The 18434-nt window shown below is 39.8% G+C and overlaps 2 protein-coding genes across 5 annotated transcripts in view; one reads left to right on the plus strand and one right to left on the minus strand.

Annotated features, from left to right (window-relative positions):
- c1qtnf12 (C1q and TNF related 12) overlaps window positions 1-7873 on the minus strand; it is a 32209-nt gene extending 24336 nt beyond the window's left edge. Inside the window, exons 1-2 of one of the 3 annotated variants that reach the window (XM_042491177.2) lie at window positions 7735-7873; window positions 6394-6489 (exon numbers count right to left, since the gene is read on the minus strand). In XM_042491177.2, coding sequence (XP_042347111.1) covers window positions 6394-6423 — 30 coding nt within the window. In that variant the 5' untranslated portion in view covers window positions 6424-6489; window positions 7735-7873. Of the gene's footprint in view, window positions 1-4532; window positions 5680-6393; window positions 6490-7734 lie in introns of those variants that run through there. The other 2 variants (XM_042491176.2, XM_042491174.2) reach the window with 2 other exon arrangements.
- A 59-nt stretch (window positions 7874-7932) lies between these two features.
- On the plus strand, window positions 7933-18434 carry sdf4 (stromal cell derived factor 4). 2 transcript variants are annotated; one of them, XM_042491173.2, is made up of 7 exons: window positions 7933-8196; window positions 9852-10168; window positions 11305-11441; window positions 11606-11719; window positions 11836-11994; window positions 14408-14583; window positions 15310-18434. In XM_042491173.2, the coding sequence occupies exons 2-7, from the start codon at window positions 9858-9860 to the stop codon at window positions 15484-15486; spliced, it is 1074 nt and encodes a 357-aa protein (XP_042347107.1). In that variant the 5' UTR covers window positions 7933-8196; window positions 9852-9857; the 3' UTR covers window positions 15487-18434. The 2 variants fall into 2 exon arrangements, with proteins under 2 accessions (XP_042347107.1, XP_042347106.1); XM_042491172.2 differs by having other exon boundaries at window positions 7933-8117.

Raw genomic sequence — 18434 nt, forward strand, 5'->3', positions numbered from 1 at the left:
GCTCGCTGTTTCCAGCTGTTTCAAGTATTTATGCTAAGCTAAAATAACTGTCTTCTAGCAGTGGCTTCATTTTCACCGGAAAGATAAGAGAATGTGTCAATTTTCTTGTCTAACTTCAAGCAAGAAAGCGAGTAAGTGTATTTAACGGGTAATCTATTGTTTTTTGGCATCTACTTTAAGTTTTACAAACAAAAATTGTAACACTAAATATTCAAGTGTCAGCACTCTGTAAGTCTTTTTTTTCAACTGGACATCATGAGCTTTTGCAGAGTAATCTGAAAAAAAATCCTTCTTCACTGTCGATAAAATGGCTCTCGTATGTGGTCTAATAGTTTAATCTTGGAGCCATATAGTTGACCAATGTTCTGTTAAGTGTATAATTCTGAAATCATGGTTTCAGGAACATGACCAGCACATGATAAGAATCAGGCAAGATTAAGGGATTTCTATAAATCTGGCATCCATCTGAAGCTATTATAAATGAAACTAAATCCAAATAAAACAGTCTCTCTGTGTCTGTGCGGTGAAAACACAACACTGCACGGTTTATTTTACTTGCAGATTTCAGATGTAATGACAAAAGAGTTTATTGCGTGTTTATCTTTCGCTCGCTCTCAGATGACTTCATTAGGTAATTTCAAAGTTAAATAACCTTATTAGCGGTCTGACATGTTGAAAGCGGAGTTCACTACCATGCAACAATAGGAAGTTCACACCATCGGTAGTGTACGAGAGGTGTGTGCTCTCACAGTGGCGCTGTTTCCTGTGGGACTCCGGCTTGTCTCTTTTGTGTATGTTGGTCCAAAAGGTCCCACACACTGCTGCATTAATCATCACTGGGGATGAGAGAGAGGAAACAAAAACCCTCGCCTCGGGCTAAAACCAGCCATTACTCAACACGCCAGGCGTGATGTTTGACTTGACTCCCTCAATTACAGCCATCACAGATCCCTCACCTCTCTCACCAGTGACAGATTCCTCTCATCTTTAGACTGCGGCGCAAAAAGGCTCTGCACCTTTTGCTCTAAAAAACAAAAAAATTGTCCAACGTGACGGTTCACAGAGATCACATTTGTTTGAAATGTACTTCACTTATCATCTCATTAAAAAAATTCCTCTCACAGCACAACTCCACACCTCACTATTGTGATCGCTTTCAAATGGAAAATCTCCCGAGGAATGCAGAGTACGGCTGCACGCTGCCAGCAGCCCACACACGGGATTGGTCAGATAGAATGCCATCATAAGAACTGTTTCCACTGTTTCCACTGGGCACAAGGGAAAAACATGTAAATGTGGAGTGTAAATGTTTGGCTTGTTTGAGAACACAAATTTCTTGCCAAGGCAGCTCCAAAGGACGTGTTGTTTTCTCTGGGACCTAACAGATGTGTAATAGGATAAACTTACAAACTACCCAAGAAAAGCAAGTTTACCACTTTTCACCGTGTGTGGCACGCTTTTTTCCTTCAGCAGAAGAACTCGTATAGCAGAGATACTCAACTTGCGTTGCTTGAGGGCCACTTTTGCAAAATGACGGTTGGATAGGGGCCAGATGCAGCAGCCCCATAACATGTATCGGGAATTTTAGGACTTTTCTCGTATTTTAGTACATTTCTCATAGTTTAGGACGTTTCTCAGATTTTGAGAGATTTCTACGATTTTTGGATATTTCTACGATTTTAGGACATTTCTCGAACATTAGGACATTTCTAGGATTTTAGGACATTTCTCCAACATTAGGACATTTCTAGGATTTTAGGACATTTCTCGAACATTAGGACATTTTTAGGATTTTAGGATATTTCTAGGATTTTGGGACAATTCTTGATTATTATGACATTTCTGGGATTTTAGAACATTTCTAGGACTTTAGGTCATTTCTTGGATTTTAGGACGTTTCTCGAATATTAGACCATTTCTAGAATATTAGCTCATTTCTAGGATTTTAGAATACGTCTGCAATTTCAGGACATTTTTAGGATTTTAGGACATTTCTAGGACTTTAGGATGTTTCTAGGATTTAAGGACATTTCTAGGACCTCTGCTGGGGGGTGTGGGGGATCCTCCACTGGCACTTTTTGCTAAAAAAAAAAAAAAAAAAAAAAAAGCTCTATTTTGCTGCCGTGTTATGCACTCTGGAACCTTAAGTATACTAAAACTACAAAAACAATTCCCTGTGTGAATAACTTTATTTCTGTTGTGAATTAGTAAATGGTTGGGGGGGGGGGCACCCCGGCACCCTCAACTTACGGACTGCGGGCCAGATTTGGCCCGCAGTCCGTAAGTTGAGCATCATCGATGTATAGGGTGGCACCAACAAATGCGACCTTGAATACAACCACTTCTACAGATGTCAAGCTTAAAGCTCAGGTTCTCATCAGAGGTGACAATGTTTGGCAAAGACACTATCTGGCATAACACTGCGTCTTAAGAGTGATTATGTCATTAGCCTCTGATTGAGGGAGATGAGATGAAAAGAATGTTAGAGAGGGAGGCACAGGGGGCTAATCCTCACCGAGGTGTTCTCTTTCAGGACCCTTTCTATGGGGCTTTGTGAGGGGCTTACACGGCATGCTGCCCCAGTTTTCGGGGCCGCACCGCCCCTATCGGATGTCCCAGACACAGCGGAGTCAGACTAGGCCTGTGAATGACAGAATCAATGGGCTGGGAACAACATCGCCATAGGTCTTTAAATATCTGCCCACCTAACTTTCCCAGGAGTTACATCATGGCTGCGGGCCTATGAGGGACCTCAGGGGGAAACTGTTTGTGAAGACACCCGGCGCCCTGTGGGATGAGACGGAGGAGTGAAACCCCAGTGGGGTGCAATCTTCAGCAGGCTCGAGGGTTGACACAAGGTCATCCTTCATAGCCTCTGCTTTTACAGGGCAAACCAAGTCAAATAAACACCACCAGGCCACAACCACCTACAATGTGTTCTTAAAGATACAAAGGAGACCTCACTGCTCGGTTTCAAGGAAAAAAAAAAAAGGCGGCGAAGGTTACGGTTAGGATTCCAGAGACTGGCGGCAGGTCGGAGCTGGAGGCTGGTATATAGGGCAGAGAGAGTTATATGACGATGCCAACATAATGGGTGGGCTGAAAGCAAAACAAATAGGCTGTTGGAAACCCTCGCAAATATGCAACACCAGCAATAAACCAATAAATAACAGAGTCAAGGGCCAACTGTTGCTCCTGGAAATTGAATTGTAGCACTGTGAGGCAGTTTTGCTGGAGGAGGACGTTTGTAATAAAAACAACATTGGTCTTGAGTTACAGATGACTGTTTTTTCATTTGTCATGGAAACGAGTTTCTAGAAAACAGCAAAACGTTTGATTTTTCATCTTCAGCTTTTCTGTTTATAACTTAATTTTCTGATTCGGAGACGCCATTAAGAAGTATCTTATCTCACTTTATCTGGGCTAGAACTAATGATTGTCTTCTTAATGATTATTATTTTTTGCCAATTAATTTGTCAGTTATTTTCGTGATTAATTAATTTGTTGTTTGGTCTACAAAATGTCAGAATATGGTGAAAAATATGTCTCCCAAAAGCCTGAGACATCGTCATTACATATTTAGTTTCGCCCACAACCCAAAGATATTCAGTTTACTGTCATAGAGGAATAAAGAAACTAGAAAAATATTCACATTTATGTAGCTGGAATCTTTAGTTATAGCTATTTTTTTAACTTCACATAGAAACAAATCTCGTTATTGTTCATCTTCAGTTTTTCTGTTTATAACTTCATTTCCTGTTGCACAGAAGGCATTTTCAAGCATCTTATTTCACTTTATTAGGGCTGCAACTAATGATAATTTCATCACTGACTGATCTGTTGATTATTTTATTTTTTAATCGATTTGTTGCTTGGTTTCTAAAATGTCAGAAAATGGTGAAATGTGTGGATCAAAAATCAAGATGACGTCCTTAAATAGGAGTCAAGAAGTCAGAATAAATTCATCTTTAAAAAGCTGGAATCATAGAATTTGACTGTTTTTCCCTTAACAAATTACCTAAACCGATTAAACAACTATAAAATTAGTTGTTGATGATTAACACATTGACAGATAATCGATTAATCTTTGCAGCTCAACACCACAATATCCTCTTTTATATCATCTTATCTCCTTTCTGATACATGAAACTTTACCACATCCTGATTTGTTCACTTAGGCCAGAAAATTGGTGGCAGACACCCGCCGTGCGTACTAATTGATGCATTGATCAGCCTTTAGATGTCCACATTCCTGACATACCTCCGGAAGTCATCCATTTAGTGTTTCACACATTTCGGTCCGTCTCACTGTCTGAAGCTTGACCTGGCAGGGCACACCTGTCCTGTCCCAGCTTTTACCATTGCCACAATTCATTTGCCCTGCGCACTGCCTGTGCTGACAAGAAGCCTGCACATATCTCACATATCTGCAGCTTGACTTCAAACTTTAATCTGCTCGAGTGTGTCGATATGTCATCATATCGAAATAGCTCATAGATGCAGTAAAATGTATCGAGAAAGATCAGTTTTACCTTGATGCTGCCACCGACCTCCTCACTGTTGGACATAGTAGCATTGTAGGTCTCTGTGTGTTGTGGGGTGGCCTCCTTTGGCCTTTTTCTCTCCTTTTTGGCATCCACCCCATCCAGAAGGACACACTGAGTCCAAAACACTGCCGCCACCACGGCCAGAGGCCCAGCCCCACACCACATCTTCACACTTTTCTTCAATCAGGACCAGAATCTCTGCAGAAACAGCCCGAATCTTCTGCAGCAGAGCGATCAGGCAGAAGCTGAGGATGCCCACAAGGCTGACAAAGTCCCAACGGGGGGAAGGAGACCAGAGGAATGCAGCTTCAGGGACTCCCTGTCCAAGAGACTGTCAGACTGACTGCTGCCGCCGTTGCTCCCCTCCTGATGAGCTCTCAGCCAGCACAACGTCGCAGGGGCACTGTTCACTCCAGCCAGAAAGCTAGGAGGCTTACTCAACTATGAAATGTGTCAAGCAGAATGGTCCAAGGGAATGACAGATCGGCGCAGATCTGACAGCAAATAAACCCATTAGTGAGATTTTTCACGCTTTCTGCTCTGTTGGGGGGTGAGGTGTAGAGAGGAGGAGGAGGAGGGGTGTGGGGGGGATACAGGGGGCAAAAGAAGAGGCAGAGAGGAGGGGCGTCCGAAGCTGAGGGTGGGCTAGAGATGGATGGCAATATTCTCTTTTTCCCCCCGCTCTCTCCTGCTGTTTCTCACACTGAGCAGTGGATCCAGACTCCTGCAAAGTTGTGCGGTGGCTGGAAAAAGCCGCAAAAGTCGGGCTTTCATCAGAGGATGCAGTGTTCAAATCAATCTGTCTGTCCGCACACTGTGCACCCCGCGGCGGGATGCGGAGGGAACAAAGCCCAAGAGGAGATGGATGAAGTCCAGGTTTGATCTTTATCCAAACTTCTTCTCTTCTCACACACTTTACAGGTAGCTCATCTGCTTCTTTTTGACACAACTCCTTGCTAACTCCAACAAGTCACCACATGCAACATCACAGAGCGGTGATTTGTTGTGCGACAGGTCCCCTTTTTGCAGTCACGCTCTCTGTCCCTCTGGTCTCAGTTGCTCCTTTGCTCTGACTGAGCTTACAGAAGGGCTCGCAGTGGAGTTTTATCATCACCCTTTCTCCCTCCCCGCTGCTCTTTCTCCCCCTCTCCCCGTCTCTCTCTCTCTCTCTCTCTCTCTGTTCCTCTCCCTCGCCTCTATTGGCAACCCTACTCGCTTATTCAGCTCTGTTTTATCTCATAGATGAAATGTTCAAGCTGAAGAGGTTCTTTGGCAGACAAGTTGTGTGTATGTATCTGTCTGAGAGCGTCTGTCATTTTGGCTCAATATTAGTCTACTCTACCAAAGCCCTGTGTTTACGTCTAAGCAAGAAATAGAAGTGTACTTTTTTGTGACCTCAAGGCATTATCTCGTGTAATCTGTTGCTTGAAAGCCTGCCAAAGCATACTGACTGTGCCATATACAAGAGCGCATACCTGTTTGGTTTACTCTGTGTTGATGTTCTGCAAAATGTCTCACTTTCTTGAGTGCCCTATTAGGAAAAAGATTTGCAGTAATACTTATATTTCAAGTGCTGTAAATTGCAGGTTTCAGTAAATAATATATGACTCGTGTGAACAAATTGTTGGTCTGGGTATTCCTACAATCAACTCATTTGTCTAAAAGGAATTCAGCCCTCTCATACTCTTATTAGAATAAATAACACGTTTGCATGAGTGCCAACTGCATTTTTTTCTTTACTTTGCAACTTCTGATGTATGAACTGCTTTTCCCTCCACTTGATTATTACATTTAACAGAGTGCCACCCAGAGGCAGCAGCAAGCAGTGCAAACAACTAACCAGTACCTTTCCAGTATGGCTCCATGCTGGTGTCATCAGACTTCCTGTATCCTCTGGCACATCTGTTTAAAAACGCAGCAGCAGCCATCAGTGTCAAGCTCTCTACAGCAAAACAGAACAAAACCGGAAATTTGGAAATGTTGCCTCTAAAATAAAAGAGAAATTCAGATGGCATGTGAGAGAATAAAACAATTTTTTCCACATTATAAGGCAATTGCATGTTGCTTTAACTGTGTATTTTTGTGCACAACAGTTTATCAGCATTTTGTACCTTTACTTCATTCATGTCAAACATTTATCCCTTAATTTAAGCTATTTATCTTGCAATCATGTTAACTACTTTTAGCTATTTAAGCTTTTAAACATTACTTTGAGCATATGTTAGGATAAAATCATTTTTAAAAGAGTTAAGCCTCCCCTCAAACAATAACACTATGACATGTTTGCTTCTGTAGTTAATTTGGGTTTTTGTTCACTTACATTTTCACTTACGCCATTACTTTTAGCCAACTATTTTAAACATTTATCCGTTATTTTAACTAACCATTACGTTATCTATGCTGGCCACATTTAACAATTTCTTTAAGCTATTTCACCTTTTTATTCATTACTTCTATCTAGGCCTACAATACAATTTGTGGCCTACCTATTACGTTTTATTTTATTATTTATTTAACGCTTTATTTTTTAAAATAATTTAAAATATAATAATAATAATAATATAATAAATATTTCTAAATATTGAAATACTCATTTAAAATAAATATATTTTTTAAGCAGTTTCATCATTTTCTGTATTATTACTGTAATAATTTTTGGATTACACTTAAAGAAACATTTATAAACATTTATACATTGCCTTTAACCATATTTTAGCATTTTTTCCTTTTTTTCTTTTAGTCATTTATCCATTACTTTTAAACATTTTCAACTCTATAACAATTACTTTGAGACATTTTAAAACATTTTAACCATGTATCATTATTTTAAGAAAGATATGTAAACTGTGTCAATTACAATAAATCATTTTAAAACTAAAATCCATTATTTTTTGTATCTTTTTTTAACCACGTACTTTTAGCAATCCACTTCATGCTGCTTTTAGCTAACGTTAGCTGTTCATTTGTAGCATAGCTAACGTTAGCTGTTCATTTGTAGCATAGCTAACGTTAGCTGTTCATTTGTAGCATAGCTAACGTTAGCTGTTCATTTGTAGCATAGCTAACGTTAGCTTCCCATTACTCGCTCCTTAGGTGAACAGCAGACTCAATATGTAGATATACATTCATTTAAATCATGATTCGTGTTTTTAAATAACTTGAGCTACTTTTAAATATTTCTACATACCTCTAGTAACTGTAGAAGCATCTTTGGGCATCGAACAGGAACATGTCGACAGTACTAATTAGTCAACGCGGATTTTACTTTGAAAGTGCTGCCCGGAAGTCAGGCTCGTGACTTTGGTTGCCTTGACAAAAATGTATCATAGCAACGCTAGCAGCTAGCTGGGAACCAGTTCAGCTGACCGCTTGAGTGACTTAACGCTAACTTGGACACCAGAAAGGACTTTTAAAGCCGACCAGCGTCTCTCCAGAGGACTTTTTAGACTGAGCCGTCCCACATTTAGGAGTGGGGGGGTTTTTGGGGAGCCACGTGTACAGGAACTGGAGCCTGACAGCTCGCCTTACTGGAACCACTGCACTGTTTGACTAGGAAGTCCAGCCCCGCAGGTAACGTTAGCCATTTCTCAACGTCCAGAGTCGTTTGAACTTCCTCCACAGCGTCATTTACGGTCATCGCACTTGACAGGTTGGTCGCATTGTGTCTATTTACACTATTTAATTAAATCAGATAACGCTAACCTGTAATGTTTTATTAGCCTGCTGGTGTTAGCCACTTAGCTGGCTAACATTACTGCGGTATAAAATAATTCGGATGACGTGACGAGGCTAAATGCGCGAGCTAACCGATGTTTACGCCGAGGAAACCTTTGTTGACTCACAATCTGCTAAATAATATTAAAGTGGATAATGTTAACATTAACGAGCACGAACGATGTCAAGGTTTGGGGAAGCTAAATTATCGTTTAACATTATGTAACGTTCAAAATAAACCTCAAACATCCGTTAAAAGGACGTTTTAAGTTTTCTTATCTAAAATTGTAATGCCTCATGCGCTTTTTCGTATTTTATTCCCCGCTTTTGGCTGCTTATATTTGAGTAATTCTGAATAATTGTTGACTGTAGTTGGTCTAATGTTGCAAACATTTTTCTCTTATTGTGTCATCCTGAAAAGTATGTTTACAATGAAGTTGATGTGAACGGGATTTTCCCGTGGGCGTGTTTTAATTTCGGTAAATCCGACAGGGCCTGAACGCAGCATTTAAGTTAAAGCATAAGGTTTTATTAGTGCTATAGATGTTAAAGGTCCAGTGTGTAGGTGCAGTGGGATGTATTACTAGAAATCCCATATAATATCATAAATATGCTTAATTAGCGTACAATCACCTGTAAATAAAAATGATTGTGTTTTCGTCACCTGAGCTGTCTTTAGCTACATAGAGAGCGGGTCTGCATCCATAGAGTTCATAGTCTTGCACTACCTTCTTTCTACAGAAGCCCAGAACGGACAAACAAATCACTGGCTCTAAAAAAGGCCATTCGTATTTTTGTGTCTGGCAGCATAGTTAGCAACTTCTCATGATGTGCTGTGTTGTAAATACACAGATCCTTCAACGTAAAACTGCTTTTATTCAGTGTTTTTTACTGGATTTATCACTAGGTCCATTCATTTTGGACAGGGAGAGACCGCTACAGATAATTTGGCCCCTGATGAAACACATCTATTCATCTCATCTTGGTCTTTTTTATTGCGGCAAAATGTATCTAGCGGACTGAAAAAGCAACTGATTATCTGATTCTAGTAGGCTACCACAGCTGAATTTGTACTGGTAATATTAATGATATGTATGATAAAAAATAAATGAATTCTTGGCATTTGTGTTGATACAATATTGCCACACAAAAATATTGCGATATAATGCTGTATTGATTTTTTTCTTCTTACCTGTACTATACTGCTGTGTAGCATCTGGATTTTACTAAGGAATAAATAAAGTCTCATCTTAACTTGTTATAATATTACATTATAATATATCTGATATATATTTAGGTATTTTACTGATACAGATGATGATACAAAAATAATCAGATAAAGGTGGTGGAGAAAAAAAGCACAATATTTGCCTCCAAATTGTAATGGAGAACAGAAGTATAACACTGCATCATATGGAAGTACAAGAACCAGTACCTCCAGTTCACGCTTTAATAGATGTACATACTTATATTCCACTTCTGGGTAGCGGTGTAATAAGTGTGCTTGATGATGTTATTCAATATTATTTTGTCTTAGCTTAATTTGCAGAGTTAGTTCACATAACTAAAAACCTTTTTTCCCTTCTACAGGCAACCATGGCTGTTTGGAGGAAACTGTGGTGCAGAAACCTCCTGGCAGTGTCTCTGCTCGTCTACTTCCTGCTCCACACCATGGACGTACACGCACGGCCAGCCAACATGTCAGCCGCCAAAGACAAGTCTCCACCCAGCAAGGATGAAAATGAGATTCTTCCCCCAGACCACCTGAACGGGGTGAAGATGGAGATGGACGGTCACCTGAATAAAGATTTCCATCAGGAGGTGTTCCTGGGTAAAGAGCTCGACGAGTTCGAGGAGGACTCGGAGCCCAGGAGGAACAGAAAGAAGCTGATTGAAATTTTCACCAAGTAAGACTTTGAATCTCAGTCAGGAGCTGCAGCATTCCTGACCTAGAAAAGCGAGCTGCTGAGCAGGTTATTCAGAAGTCGGCAGCATGAAGGCCGAGTCTAGAGACAAGCAAAAAGAGGCGTAACCCTTAAGAAAAATATCTTAAATGTTGTGATGGCTGCACTTATCACTGTTATGAGAAGCTGAAGGTTTGTTGGATCTAGATGTGATTGGAGCGTGTCACAGTAACATGGTATTGTGAAAACCACGGAATGAGAAAGTGATATAACTGTTGGGAAACCACGGTATTATTATGTTTTATTTCTTTTTTTTTTTTTTTTTACTGGAAGCTGATTTATCCTCAAAGGTCTCTTCCTCTAAAACAAATGGACCATGTGATTAAACCCATTAAAAACACTGAATAAGCAGCTTCACGTTTAAAAAATTGTGTTTTTCCGACACTCTCAGGGCAGAGGGGGGCTGCTAATTATGATGTCAGACACAGAAGCACAAATGGTCCTATGTACGTCCCGATCCGATCTCAAAGATCGAAACAGGGCCGATCAAAGCATTTTTTTAACTGATCAGGACGAGCTATATTGAGCCAAGTCTGATCCTTTTTTAATGTCTGCTGTTACAAAGGTGTTGTTACTGTCAAAGGTTTTATGTGAAGTGATGCAGAGCGCAGGCATTGTTAACTCTGCCGCTCTACGTCTCTTTTCACTCCACAAACCATTAAACACTACAGGCCATAAACATGATGCCATATATCAGAGCACCTGTAGTAAAAGAAAGAATAAACAAAACAAGCTGTGCAAATATTTCTCTGCACAGTCCATTGTTACAGCCAAAAATGACCAGCATAAAAGGCCAGGCCATAGCTCTGAACTTCCTCTTCACTATTACTTGAAATTTACTCCCCTCCCTCCTCCTTCTACCTTTATTTCACCTTAAATGGTTAAGAAATGTCAATGTGATGACATTTACAAGGTAATAGTGCTTGGCCAGTTTAAACAAAGGCACTAGACAGAATCCAGACAGATCACAGGGGCCATTACAGCTGATAGAATATAATTAGCAGTTAAATGACCATTTTAATGTTCAGTAACTCAGGCTCAGTTAGCTGCTAAATTCCCTTTTAATTCTCTCCTCACAGAGTTGATTTCAACAAGGACAGGAGTGTTAGCGCCAAGGAGATGCAGCGCTGGATTATGGAAAAGACGGAGGAGCACTTCCAGGAGGCCACGGTGGAGAACAAGAACAGTTTCCGTGCCGTTGACCCGGACGGTGACGGTGAGAGAAAAATCACACCTGCTTATAATTCAAAGCAAGCAGAAGCAGCTGTTTTTCAAGTCCGGTCAGGCTTCCAGTCTGTGTGGGACACATTTCAACAGTGTGTTGTCAACTAATCAGTTTTTTCTGTGGACTCAAAATCTGAATTAATGCTTTGTCCGCAGGCCACGTGACATGGGATGAGTACAGAATCAAATTTCTGGCCAGCAAAGGATTGAATGAAAGGGAGATCGCTGAGAAAATAAAGAATAACGAAGATCTGAAACTGGACGAGGAAAGTAAGTATAAAACTATAGGAAAGCGCTCGTAATACTTTCAAGAAAATTCCAAAATGTGTGCTGCAGAGGTCTAAGTCACAATGTAAGTGTGATGAATTTTCTTCTCATCTTTGCAGCTCAGGAGGTTTTGGAGAGCCTGAAGGACCGCTGGTTTCAGGCTGACAACCCTCCAGCTGACCAGCTGCTGAATGAGCAGGAGTTCCTGTCCTTCCTCCATCCTGAGCACAGCAGAGGCATGCTCAAGTACATGGTCAAGGAGATTGTGCGTGACTTGGGTACGTTTTTCTGACGTCATTGTTTTAAACCTGTGTTAAATATTTAGTCAACTCACTCTCAGGCAGTGAAAACAAACCGTCGACACTGGCATTGTGAGGTAATATGAGGAACTTGTTGGAAAACGGGTTTATTTACACATCCTGCAGTTACATCCAGAGTATCAGGGCGCTCCGGCCATTAGATCAATGTGAGTTCAGGAGTGACGGGGCTCTTGGCTCTGTCGTTAAATCAGGTATCAGGCTCTGAATCTGCTCAATTATTCCCTGTGTTTATCAGCTAGTCTCAAACCTGAGCGGTGTACCATGAAGTGAGATTAGTGGGTTAGTGAGGTATGTCGAAACTGAAGACAGAGTTTTCAATGTCACCAAGGTGTCTCTCTTCAAACCTGCTTGGACAGCCATGGCAACTGATGCACGGCTAATTTTTACTGATTGAAAAGAAGTTTCTCTGAGACTGAAAAGATTTGTTGGTTTTTCCTGACAGTATTCTCAGCTGAGAGAATTCATTAAAAATGCAAACTTGTTGAGCTGCACAATTAATTGAAATATCACATTTTATCAAATTTGCAGTATGGCCAAGAAAAATATCCAAATTACAGGAGCTGCAATTTTTTGATCAAGGTTAAATTTATCCTAAAATAACATTAGAAATGAAGCATTATGTGTATTTCGAAGATGCTTCATCCTACAAATCATACTCCAATGATGAAAGGGAACATGCTTATTTGTTACAGACCCTAGAAAAAAAATCATATAGTCATCTTTTTTTTCTTTAGTTTTAATGAAACTTAAAGGCGAAAATTACCATTTGCATTAAAATTGTCAATCATATCACAATCGCAGTATCTGTCAAAATAATCCCAATATAATTTTCCCTCATATCGTGCAGCCCTACAAACTTGTCAAGGCGTATGTTAGTAATGCCAGTGAACGAAATCATGCAATTACAGTCACACAAACTGCAAGCATTGCATCACCACAGGAATCTACATGCAGTCAGTTATTGATGCAGAAAATCTTAAAAAGAATACTGTACGCCGCCGTTCTCAATTGTGTTCATGCTCCCAAACTGCTGAATACAGAATGTATGGCACTTTGGCTAATACAAGAAGCCTAATATAAAAATCACAGGTCGCATTAATAGTTCACCATATTGTTAATCGATATGACTTGCTTGCTTTTTACTGTAATACCTTAAATTTTCCTCAAAGGTAGAAGTGGGTGCACCTGGTTGGTCATTCTTGTGCGGTAGAGGAGTCTAAATTACATGCCGAATGTGCTGTTTGACTTGTTTCACGGAAACGCGTACAGAGCCTGAAGAAGAAAGCGTGAGTCAAAAAAGATAAACACCACTGTGGCCCCTGCTGTCTCTGTTTGAGGGTCTAAACTTTGGTTAACCAGCTGAGGTAAAGCTAGCCTGATAGATGGTACACCTGTCGTCTGTGTGAAGTATGCTGCTGAGCAGGTTGTGCACAGCTGGTTTTTAGAGCTGAAAGAGCTGCCTGCCGCTGCTGGAAATGATGCTGAAGAGAGTGAACCAAAACATACATGTAGTTATTTGGTCTTTTGTCAACATAAAAATGTTGATTGTAGCAGCTTTTTATGCATTTACTTAAAAGATATATAAGATTTAGTGAAGGTGTTAATGTTCCACTTGCACTACGATGGGCTGATAAAGCTCGTTCAGCTGGTATTAAACGGATGACTTGGTTATTTAAACAACCTCCTACTTCCTAATAACTGCTGGGTCACGCTCTCTGGACAAACTGGCTCTGCATTGCATCATAATTCCCTGCTGGCACTTCAGAGGGCACAGTACAAAGTAGCAGAGATTTTAAAGTTAAGTGGCGTTGGGGCTGCATTTAACGAACATCTTTCATATCGAGTGATCTGCAGAGCGTTTGGTTAATTAATTTATCAATGTTTGATCTGTAAAAATTACAGAAAATGTGTCCACAAGTTCGCAGAGTTTAAAATGACATCTTTAAATTGCTTATCTTTAATCAAACAACACCTCTAAGCCCAAATATAACAAGTATTATGTCTTATAAACAAAGAAAAGCAGAAAACCTTACTGATTTAGAGGCTGGAACCAGCAGATTATTGGCATTTTTTCTTCAAAAATGACTTGCACTATGATCAGAATTGTCAGATTGATCGATAATTGTTTCAGCTCTGATATGCATGTTAGACAAAAGTCCATTATAGTTACATTTCCATTAAAACACGGTGAGAACGAAGCAGCTTTACATCTGTCACTGTCTGCATACGTGTGTTTATGTAATAAATATAATAGGGGGTCTGTATTTCGGTTGTACCTTACATCAGTGCACATTTATATTTGCATTGATATTTCTCTGTGTTGAGGCTTATCATGAATGTATTCTAACATGTGCTGGTGCTCTGCTTTTAGATCAGGATGGTGATAAGAAACTGACCTTGTCGGAGTTCATCTCTCTACCTGTGGGCACCGTGGAGAACCAGCAGGCTCAGGACATCGATGACGACTGGGTGCGAGAGAGGAAGAAGGAGTTCGAGGACGTCATCGATTCAAACCGCGATGGCATCGTCACCATGGAGGAACTGGAGGTGAGAAAAAGAAAAGTCTGGTTTGATTCGGCCTTTTTTTTAAATATCACATGTATTTCGATACTTTGTTGTCAGAAGTTTTGGGAGTCTGACTACTGAGTTTTTAATCGACGTGTAGATTTCAAACCCATGTAAAGAAAAATGACTGAAATCAGCTGAGAAATGTAAATGTTAAAGTGCTTTTTGTACAGAAAAAAACACAACTCTCCTGTTACCACTGACACAAAGTTAATGCTGCGTCTATATATGTCTATGTTATATTTCTGCCAAAAGTCTGCATATGAGACTGAGAGAATTAAGCATCTCCTGCCAACATCTGAGGTGTTGCAGGGACATCTGTTATTTGTAGCCACAGAAAATAATCTGGGTTACACTAATATTACTTCAAATTTGTATTATCAGGGAGAACCACCTCTTCTCTGTCTAAACTTTATGTATTGAATAAACTGAATTTTCTCAGTGAAGGTGGAAAAAACATTTTTTTATTATTTTTATATTTCTTTATTATATTTTTGGCAGATTAGACACTTAAGTGGGTGGAACCACTTTGCACAAATCAAAACAATTATATTCTGACTAAATTCTTTGTCACTTAATTTGATGTCTGTGAGAATTTTAATTAAACCCTCTGATCAGAAAGATTTCAGTTGGAAATATTCTCTTTTTGACAGCAGCTGCTGATATTTTTTCCCTCTTTCTTCTCTCGTCTCCTCGTGTGGCCTGCAGGAGTACATGGACCCGATGAACGAGCACAACGCCTTGAACGAGGCCAAGCAGATGATCGCCGTCGCAGACGAAAACCAGAATCACAATTTGGAGCTGGACGAGATTCTCAAGTACAGCGAATACTTCACGGGCAGCAAGCTCATGGATTACGCTAAAAATGTTCACGAGGAGTTCTGAAGACACACTTCCCCTCGCAGTCCGCTCAGCAAAGCGCGGCGACATCCTACACGTGCTTCAGGGACAAACCTGAGGAGGGGGGGCGGCAAAACGATGGGATGTTCTAGTGTGCAATTCTGTGTTTAAAAGCCTAGCCTCGACGGCCTCTTTCACTGCTGACTGCGATTAATACATCCTCCCTTCAGCCCCGGACTGTCCGCCAGCCGTCATTAACATGCCTTTTGTGTGCTGTCGGACTTTTAATGTCGGGCTGCTCAACTCCAAATTTCTTTGTGTGATATTGTGAAGTGTGTGTATATGAGGAATTTTAACCCTGAGTAGATATTTCTGTTCCTGGTGCAGTGGTGAGAGAGACTGCGCAGCTAGGTGATGTCACTGTTTGTTCTGCGGGATCTGTCGATTTTAGCCGGCGTGTCTGTACACAGTGTAAATATTCATTGCCACGTACCAATGCGTCTGTCGGAGAGAAAAGCTGAAAAATAAATATAATGCTGCTACAGTAAAAACCCTAATAGAGATATCTTTACGAAAGGAGTTTATTGGTCACGCACACTAATATTCCCCTAAATTTAGAGGTGTATTTTATTATTAGTGGTGCAGAATTGACCCTTCGCTAAGCCCCGCCTAACCCGAGCTGTCAGAGGTCAGAGCGAGCATGTAGCCCACGCTGTCACAAACTTCACTTCCTGAGGAAATTTTAGCACATTTTTGCAAAAAAAACCCCCAAAGAGAAACAGGCAAAGGGCTCTGCAATACGAATTTGAAGGATAAATTTAGGATGCAAAAACAGATTAATAAGATAACACTGTGACAAATTTTCCTGTAAAATTACCATGAACTACTTGCTGCTGTAGTTGCAGGCATCCTACTGTTGTCCCACAGTATCAGTACCAAAAAGTACTCAAACAGTATACACCGTCAAATTTATTACAGTATTCTACAGTAGAATTTGAGGTTTATGATGTAATATTGGCTCCAAAAAGCATCAAAATTAAGTGTTTTACTGTATTTTGAAAAACTACATCACTGTTAGAGTATGGCAGTATTTTTACAGCAAATTTGTTACAGTGTAAAAGCTAAAGCCTACAGATCACAGTGTAAAAGTGAACCACAGCGTCACTGGCGATCAAGACAGAATACAAGAAAATAAAGAGAAACTTCAAAGATTTTCAACCAGCTCTTTGTCATCTCAGTGTGTGCAGATAAGCACAGGGTTCCCACGCTCATGGAATTAGTAAAAATCCTGGAAAGGTTTGGAAAAGTCATAGAATTTTGTTGTTTGTCATGAAATTGTTTGAGTAATCAACCGTGGATAATCTTCAGGGTTCCTACGCTCATGGAAAACTTTAAATAACCATAATAATTTACCGTCTTATTTTTTAAGGTTTTAAAAAAATCAAGAATTAGTAAAAATCATTGAAAGTTATTGGAAAAGTCAATTCATTTTGTTGTTTGTAGCAGAATTAATTATCACAGTACTCCTCTGAGGATAAACGTCTGGACTACAGCTGGTTGTGTGTGTAGCTCCGGGTGAAGCCAAACACTGTTCGTCTGCACACACTGTGATGACGCAGCTGGTTGAAAATTGTTGAAAGTTTTCTCTTAACTTGTTTCTATAAAGTAGCGTCAATTTTTTTTTCCAGTTACGATCATTACAAAGCAAAAGCAGCATGTGTTTATTCAGTCGACTGTACCTTCAATAGCTAGCTACACTTGCACTTTTCAGGTTTTGATTTTAGTTTTGGAAAGGGAAAGAAGAAATATACGTCTGTCTCTAACCTCCCCAGATAACGAGCATCATCATCATGTGTCCCAGGCACAATATTTATCTTAAAATCCACAAAAACAGCCTGAAAATGAAGGAAATCTGAAGCTGTTGCCTGAGAGTCTATTGAGCAAAGTCAGCCGATGCTACGCTCCGATTGGCCAGTCTGCATTTTAGGGGCGGGATTTAGCAAAGGGTCAATTTCACTCGTTTTTGTAATCGATCGTCACCTTAGAATAATAAGGTTCTATCTGACATTGTTGTCAAAATTTAATTATTCCTGTATTCTTAATTTTGTGACAACTTATTAACATGATTTGAGGTGTTTTTTAGTTGTTTTTTAAATGATATCTATTTTGGACCTTTATTAAGAAAACAAAAAGGTTCATATCATTTATGCTATTTGTAAAGCAAAACTTTGAAGCTCAAAATCTAAAAGTTGTTCACAGCGCTGATAGAACCTCATAATTGTAACGTGGCGAGATAGCATCCGTCCTACTTACAAACAGGGTAAAAAAAAAAAACTATAACTTTTAAAAACCGCCTCAGTAACGAACACTCATCGAAACTTAGCGCAGACTTTCATTAACAGTTTATTATCAGAGTAATATATGACAACAACGTGTCTTTTTCCCAGCAAACATTTTGACTTGTTGAAGGAAAAGCAGGCGTCACCGCTGACGTGTGTCAGTGTCTCCTGTGTGTAAAGGTCTATTGTTTGACTTAAGTAATCTAATTCATGCTCTTGTTATGATGCAGATAAAGAGGAATATATTTATTTGACCAGTATCATTTGGATCAGGTGCATCTGTAAACATCTCACAGGTTTGTTCGTGTTTTTTTGCTTTTTCGCAGCAGGTTTTGGTGTCCTTGTTTGCAAAAGATGAATAGATCACTTTACATTTACACGCTGAGTACATTTTGAATGCTTTTGGTTAATTTGTGCAGTTCCACCTTTTTTTTTTGCGTGGACCAAAAAAAAGAAAATGAAAAAAAAAAACGTCACAGCATTCCTCATTTTCGTTTCGCAGTAACCTGTGGAGTGTTTGGATCTTCAGGCCTCTCTGTCCTCGGTCCTGTTTCGATTGTAAGATAAGATTTATGAAAACATAATGTGACACAGCTTTATAAAAAATGTACTGCAAATATACTGGTAAACAATAAATATTTCTTATCAATTAAA

This window comes from Plectropomus leopardus, chromosome 9 (genome assembly GCF_026936395.1).
Source record: "Plectropomus leopardus strain MGB_pleo_1.0 chromosome 9, ASM2693639v1, whole genome shotgun sequence".
NCBI classification, from domain to species: Eukaryota; Metazoa; Chordata; class Actinopteri; order Perciformes; family Serranidae; genus Plectropomus; species Plectropomus leopardus.